General features: G+C 33.8%; 1 protein-coding gene across 3 annotated transcripts; it reads right to left on the bottom strand.

Annotated features, from left to right (window-relative positions):
* Positions 1-712: 712 nt before the first annotated feature.
* LOC116347701 lies at positions 713-4,058 on the bottom strand. Of its 3 annotated transcripts, none has more exons than XM_031778406.1 (3): positions 3,191-4,058; positions 1,472-2,389; positions 713-1,321 (listed from the first exon to the last, which is right to left on the bottom strand). In XM_031778406.1, the coding sequence occupies exons 2-3, from the start codon at positions 2,313-2,315 to the stop codon at positions 1,296-1,298; spliced, it is 870 nt and encodes a 289-aa protein (XP_031634266.1). In that variant the 5' UTR covers positions 2,316-2,389; positions 3,191-4,058; the 3' UTR covers positions 713-1,295. The 3 variants fall into 3 exon arrangements, with proteins under 3 accessions (XP_031634266.1, XP_031634267.1, XP_031634265.1); XM_031778407.1 differs by having other exon boundaries at positions 3,244-4,058; XM_031778405.1 differs by having other exon boundaries at positions 1,472-4,058.
* Between the last annotated feature and the right edge of the window lie 3,967 nt (positions 4,059-8,025).

Genomic DNA, 8,025 nt, shown 5'->3' with positions numbered 1-8,025 from the left:
GATCAAGTACAAGTAAAGATGGAACATTATCGCAACCGATTTTTTCGGAATCAATTTTTGAGCCGAATATTTATTCTTTTACCGAACATTAGCGATAACTGCTCGAATGACCGTGGTGTTTTATATGTTATAATTGGAATTTCCATACGTATTCATGTGTGATAGGCCAGACATTATGTTGAGATATTTTTGGGCGGCTGGATCAGCTCACGGTGCTAACGTCAGACGCTGAAATGGGGTGAAAGCACTAGAAGTGATTGTTATAGTGATTGTAGCATATGTTTTTATAACATTCTATTGTTCTCACTCTATTTCAGCACCAGAAGTAAGCTGCCTTAGCTGATCCAGCCGCCTGAAAATATCTCAATATAACTTCTGTGTGATACTCATATAATAATCTATCGTTCATTTTCTTCCTATTAGTACAAAAATAAATACATCGGCTGGCGGATTTCAATAGAAACCACGAGAATCTTCAAAATTACTTGTAAGTGTACGTAGTGATAAGGTCGTGTGATTGTATTGGTTTAATTTTTTGTGATTCGACATAAGAAAGAAGATGTGTAAAAATTTGGGTTTTTTTATTCAAGGAAAAGTGATTAGAAGTTCTTTAATAATCAAAAAATCATTATTCAAAAAAAAAAAGTTTTTATGGTTTCTATCTTTATTTTGGATTATCAAATGTAATATAATTATTAATGTTTGGGTGATATTGAAATGTTGTTTTATTTTTTCTAAAAAGTTAATTAAGATGAAAAAAAGAAGAATATTGCTAATTTAATTTCGTTTAAAATTCAAAATTCCCTTTTAAGCTAGCTGTTATATTGATTGCTTTCATTCATATGAAAAAAATATTTAATATCATTATTGAAAAATGCTTCGAAATGGCAAGAAAATACGGTGCACATCTTCCAATTTGGCAGGTTTTCTACACAATGGACAGTTCGGACGATTTCTGAGTGATTGTGTGATGCATGGTGAACAAAATACATGGCCACACGCTGTTGTCGAGGCGCTCTTCCCCTCCATGCTTCCCCAACAAATCACGCAATCCGATCTTGAGGTTCTTGTTGCTGGTACCGTTGGTGGCTGGAAATCACTGAACCAAATTTCATCTTTAATGGGCATGATCTCAACTTCAAGCGTTATTGAATTGTTGTTAATAAACTCATTTTCTGCATTCAACAAATCATCCCATTTTAAAAAATGGTCGGTATAAAGATCATTGCCTTGCCTAAAGTATTTCCTTTTAACATGTTCCACGGAATGTTCTCTTTTGTTTGAAAAGACTCGAACTAACATTTGACTCGCGCATGGTTTACTACCTAGAGTTGATCAGAAGAAAAGAATGGAAAAAATGGAAATTAATCAATGAGTAATGGAACAGAATGGAAAATGAATCGAAGGAATGGATCAGGAACTGTAGAGTAATGGAATAGTATTTTTTAAGTAAGTATGTCTTGTTTACTACCTTTAAAATCCAAACGGACACCGAATTGATTTCGATGCCTATAAATAGTCAAGTGCCATGGTGTATTTGCAACTATGAATTGCGGTGATTTAACAGCCACTAGCGATCGAATATTTATAATTGTTAAATAGTATTTATGGCGATCATTTTCGGAGTCGGTGTTGATATGAGCAAAAATTAATTCACTTTTATTCGAAGCATTCGGGTCAGCGACATCAATTTCAATATCCAAGGTGATCATGTCATTCTTCACATAACATTTGTTCGCATCGAATAAATCGTTCCATTCAATCAATGGATCACCGTAACCAAAACAGTCGTATACATTTGGTAAATAATGACGTTCAAGTGCCTCTGAATTCTTACTAAACGGCACTAGTTTCGTTGAAAATGATGCGGCGTAAGACCATTTCGAAGATGTGTCTTGTTTTAGGCAGTACAAAAAAACAAAAACTGTTTGTTTGTCATCGTTCAAACACTTGCACACTTGTACCTTCCACGGGATGCCACGAATCATTACTTCCGGTGAATAAAATCCTTCTACTTGCAATTTGCTTATTTTCGGAAATTCAATAGTGAACCGCATATGTTTAATTGGTACCGATGTACTTGAACTCATTTTTTGAAGAAAATTCTTTGCAAAATTCAGTGTCGGGGTTTCGATAAATAAAACTTCAAGTTTAATGGATTTATTCGTGACAAAATCGTTTGCTGGGTCAAGTAACTCATTCCACAGTATAAATTTGTCCATACCACCCACTTCAAGTTGTACAATTGATTTCTCATCATCCTTTGTCGAAAGGAGTTTCACTAATATTTTCCACGTAAATGATTCACCAACCATAGATAATAAACTGCATGCACTTGATTCAATGATTCATTGTTTATAGATATGGTCGTGGCGAGATGTTCTTGATGCTTGCAAACGGTTAAAGTTAATTGTGAATGCTTTATGTTGAATTTTGTCGATTTAACCGCCGTCTAGGGGGATTCCGCGCTCTTAAATATGAATAAATATGAACAAATTCGGGGGATTTCAACAAATTCAAGAGATGTTAACACAACTTTACGTTTTTTGGGAGATATTTTGAGATTTTCTGAACTGCAATACCGACAATGTTGAACTTGACAAGAACAGGGAATGAAGAAGTGGTGAATTATTATGAAAGCTTCTATATACTAAAAAATATATTGATTTGTTCTGATTAACTATTTGTTCAATCTCTTTTATACTTTGTTCATTTAAATTACTTAATGACACTCTATCGATTGCACAGACAGCCAAAATATCTTTAATAATTTTTGGAATTTTATATTCGTAGAAGTTTTGATACTCACGCCAGAACCGTTCCATTGCAAATGGCACATTTCAATTTTGCTTTGTAATGCAAAAACTTACACACATGTAACAAACAACTACCATGACAGCTTAGAAGCTGTCCCAATAATTCACCTATTATAAATAGGTCTGCAGCGCCAAAAATTCACCACAATTCATTATTATCTCATATTCACCCATATTCTAAAAATGTCAAAATATTCGACAAAATTTGAAGTATCCTACATGGTGGGTATCGGTGAATACTTACGGATATTGTCAGATACGGTGAGATATTTGAATTTTTATGAGATTTTAAGAATGAAGTTAAATTTTGGTACATAAATACGCGCGGAATCCCCCTAGACCGCCGTTAAGTGTTCGATATTTTTTATAGTTACATCAAATTTAGACGAACAATCAGTCTTTTCACTATTTTTAAAAATCATCTCACTTTGATTGCGACCATTTGGATCGTGGATTTTGATTTTTACGTTCAGCCTTCCCGTGTAGTATACGGGCGCTAATTTGAAGTCGCAGGCACTCTTATTCGCGCTATCGGAGATTCCTCTTTAAACATTTTCGCATAAAGACACAGCAACAGAATATGAGTTATGCATACAGTACATACAGTCGACAGAGTCACTTACTAGCATAGCACACAATATGAATAGTATGCACAATGTGCATAGTGTGCTATGATATTGAGCGACTCTGTGGACTGTATGTACTGTATACATAACTCATATTCGGTTGCTGTGTCTTTATGCGAAAATGTTTAAAGAGAAATCCTCGATAGCGCGACAAAATATTTTGCGCTCTCGGTCATTCCTCTTCCAAAGCGCAAATAAGAGCGCCTGCGACTTCCATTTAGCGCCCGTATACTACACGGGTTATCGTGTCATTGTTCACATAACGTTTGTTTACATCAATTAAATTAAACCAATCAATGAATGACGGTGTACCAAAAGCACTGGTTTCGTTATCAAAAACTCGTGATAAAAGGTGGTATTCAACTGCTTCCACATTTGGGTCATGCGACAGAAGTTTTATCGAAGCCGATGCCACACAAGACCAATTTGTGATCCCATCCTTCTTTTGGCAGTGCAGATAAACGTCGAGCCATAATTTAGTGCCGTTGAAATTTTTGCCGACTTTAATTTGCCATGGAATATTATGAACAAATATTATGGGTGACCACGATTCTCGCGATTGATAGATATTTTGAATGTCGAACGAAAAATCAACTTCTGGATTGGACATGTTTCACGTCTGAAATGCAACGAACAACTAACATATAAAGCCGCTTTATGATTGTGACGAAATTCGCGGTGATCATTGCGGTATGTGATGAAATAATGTTTTAAAACGATGAATCACAATTGTTTATCACACATGCGTACTTGTAGCGTCTTATATGTGAGAACTTTCATACGTATTTACGTCCGATGTTTCGCACACACTTTCTTTCATTCTCTCGTTCTTACAACAACAAAAAATAACAATATCATCACCTAATGTGCCGATTTTAGTGGAACAGCTTGATAATCACATGTGCTTGTGTGTGATGGGAGGATGTGATTGTATTGGTTTTACCGTTTATGTAAAATATCTCAATTCGTTTTCATTCAGCTTCGCGTATATTTTTCTATTTCATAGCGTATTTTCCATGGACAAAATCAAATGGCTTGAGTTTTAGGTAGAATATTTGTGTGAAACAAAATCGATTAGAAATATTTTCAGCTAAATGACCAATTTTTGATAGTTTGTTGATCTTTGTTACACTGTGAACACAGTCAATAATTTTGTGCTTGATCAATATTGACTCGGGTTTTAAAATTACTCGACTGGTTTGAAATAAAAATATTTTCGTGAGGGAGAGAGGGTTTGGTGCACAACAGTTGAGTGGAGTGATAAAAATGTTCATACTCATGACATACTGTCATACATGAATACAGAATTATAAACAATTTTAACTCTCTCCAATACAGTATTCGAAAAATAAGAAAAAAACAAACATAATTATTTCTCTTTGCTTTGCACGAAACACAAAAAAAATCATTTCCGAGAGATTGTATTATATGAACGTTCATGCATGAAATCGACTTTGAAGCCGATTACGCTGTTTATTATGTATAAAGTAAGAACATCGCAGTTAAATATAGAGAAATGAAAGAAAAAAAATGCAAATTAGGATATTTTCTTTCGTCACAATCTCTAGCAAAAAGGGTTTTTTTTTCATTTTTCATTCCCACTAGAAATATCGGCGCCTGCTGAAATCAGTATAAATACACAGTCTGATCATTTTTGTGCAAAGCGAAAGATATTTTCTGAGGTCAATATTCTTGTTTTGCTTGAAAAACTAAATATCGCTCGGATTTTAACAAACCTTTGATTCATCTTAAGGACTAAGACAAAGTGCTTTCGTGCCAACATCAGTCAAGCCAGTTCACAGAGCATTCTTTAAGTGAACATGATCGAACATGATTGATTCAAAATAAAATATAATAAAAAAATGTCATTTAAGATGTCTATCATTGCTTTATTTGAAACCATCGCGACTCATTTTTTAATGTTTGTACGAATTTGAATGGATTAAAGAATCAAGAAACTAAATTAACTTTAAGCAATAAAATTTTGTATTTTAATTTTAAAATGGCAAGAAAATACGGTACAAATCTTCCAATTTAGCTGGTTTTCTACACACGGGGCAGTTCGGCCAATCTTTCAATGACTTTTCGATACATGGTGGACAAAATACATGTCCACATGCTGTGGCTGATACATTCTTACGTATCATGCATTCGAAACAAATGAAGCAATTCGTTTCTGATGGTTGCGGTGCAGTTGGTTGATGAAGATCTCTGAACGAAATGTCATTTTGAATGGGTGATGTGATCTCAATTTCAAGCGTTATGGAATTGTCGTTAATAATAAATTCATTCTCTGGGTTCAGTAGTTCATCCCACGATAAAACATCGTCTGCACCTAGACCAATGTGTTGTTTTTGTTCAACCGAATGCTCCAATTTGGTAGAAAGTATTCGAATTAATATCTTACGAGTGAATTGCTTGTTGCCATTCAAACCTAAACGCAAACCAAGTTGATTGTTATGTTTATAAATGGTGAAATACCATAGTAAATTATCAATCATGAATTCGGGTGTTTTTACAGCCATCAGTGATTGAATATTTTTAATTATTAATTGATATTTATGGTGATCATTTTTACAATCATTCTTGACATACTTAGAAATCAATTCACTTTTATTCGAATCATACGGATCAGCCACATCAATTTGAACATCCAAAGTGATCATGTCATTCTTCACATAACAATTGGTCGCATCAAATAATTCGTCCCATTCAATCAATCGATCACCATACTGGTTATTATCAGTGAAGACGCGTGGGGAAAAGTGACGTTCAACTGCTTTTGCATTGTCATTAAATGGCACAAGTTTTGTTGAAAATGACGCCGCGTAAGACCAATTTGAAGATGTCTCTTGTTTTTTGCAATATAAGTAAATAAAGAGTGAGTATTTTTCATTGACCAATTTCTTATAAACATGAACCATCCACGGTATGCCACGGATCATTACTTCCGGTGAATAAATGCCTTCCTCCTGGAAGCTGCTAATTTTCGCAATTTCGATGGAAATTTTTGTATATTTGATGGGAATGGATATATCTGACGACATGGTTTGTAGAAAGTTCTTTGCAAACTTCAGAGTAGACTCTTCCACAAATGAAACTATAAGTTTAATTGAGTTATTTGTGACAATACCATTTGATGGCTCAATTAACTCAGTCCATGCCATAATTTTTTTTATTCTTGACCCATCATATTGTACAAATGATTTGTTTTCATCTTTCGTCGAAAAAAGTTTCACCAACATCGATATCAGTAGTTTTGAACCATTCATACATAAATTCATCGCAAGATGGTCTTCATATTTGCAAACGATTAAATTTAACTTTGCGCCTTTTATTTCGAATGTTGGTGATTTAACAGCCGTCAAATGTTCGATATTTTTGATCGTTACATCGAATTTAGAAAAAGATTCAGTTTTCTCACTTTTTTTAAAAATCATTTCACTTCGACGATTATTACGGTCCTTTGGAATAACGACTTCTATCTTCATTTTCAATTTTATCGCATCGTTGCTCACATAACCTTTGCTTGCATCCATTAAATCGTCCCAATCGATGAATGTCGGAGTGCCAAAAGTACTGTCGTTGTTATCAAAAACAGTTGATAAAAGATGAAATTTAACGGCCTCAACATTTTGCTGATGCGATTCAAGTTTGAATGAAGCGGATGCCACGTAAGACCATTGTCCGAGTAGACTTGATAGAAAAACATTCTCTTTAACACAATGCAAATAAATGCCAAGCGACGATTTTGTTTCGTTTGAAAGCTTAACGATTTTAAGTTGCCATGGAATTTTTCGAACATATACTGTTGGTAAGTAATTGTAATCTTTTAAATCACTGATATTTTGAATATCGAAAGAAAAACTTTGTTTAAAAATTGACATGATGCACTAGTAAAATTCAAAGCACAACTGACAGATAAAGTCTTTTTGAAATTATATAAAATATCGCCCACGGAGAGAAGATATATATGTGTCAAATATACACATAGTCGTACGGTTGAATGTGTGATCAAAAGTGTTTACATCTGTTATTTATTTCGCATAATCTTCTTTTGCAACAAAAACAATTTCATTGGCTGGTGAGTTTCGGTAGAATATTAAAACTTTCGAAAACATCTGCGCTTATACGTATAGTGATAAGGGAGTGTGATTATTTCAGCCATGTCGATTTTCTATATTTTAAATGTTTTTTTTTTGTTCACAAAAAATAATGTATGCTAAAAAAAGACTGGAAATTCCATGAGATGTGATTATTCGATGATTCAGATTTTAAAATCATAACAGGTCTTTTGAGTAATTAAATCATTTATTACATTTTCAATTCTTTTTGTGAGATAATACAAGTATACAAGTAACTCATTGTTTCCAAGGAATATATAGTACGTAAGATAGATGTCTATTTCTTTTGCTGTTAAATTCTTTGAAATGGGATTTTCGTCAAACAACTGGGTATTTACCCAAAGATAATGCATTGACAACACAATAATCAGTCATTTGCTGTTAATTATATTCTTCGCTCTTATCACAATTTGTCGAAGCTACTTCACATAACATTAAAACCCACGAAGAGCGTTATGA

This window comes from Contarinia nasturtii, unplaced genomic scaffold (genome assembly GCF_009176525.2).
Source record: "Contarinia nasturtii isolate CC-2019 unplaced genomic scaffold, AAFC_CNas_1.1 Cnas_scaffold_2042, whole genome shotgun sequence".
In the NCBI taxonomy this organism is placed as follows: Eukaryota; Metazoa; Arthropoda; class Insecta; order Diptera; family Cecidomyiidae; genus Contarinia; species Contarinia nasturtii.
This window is presented reverse-complemented; position numbering and strand designations above follow the sequence as displayed.

Excerpts from the sequence above, each read along its gene's own strand:
- LOC116347701 (XM_031778405.1), bottom strand. The coding sequence starts at position 2,315 with ATGGTTGGTGAATCATTTACGTGGAAAATATTAGTGAAACTCCTTTCG. Across the intron at positions 1,322-1,471 it reads TGTCCGTTTGGATTTTAAAG|TAAACCATGCGCGAGTCAAA; the intron begins GTAGTAAACAAG and ends AACTCTAGGTAG.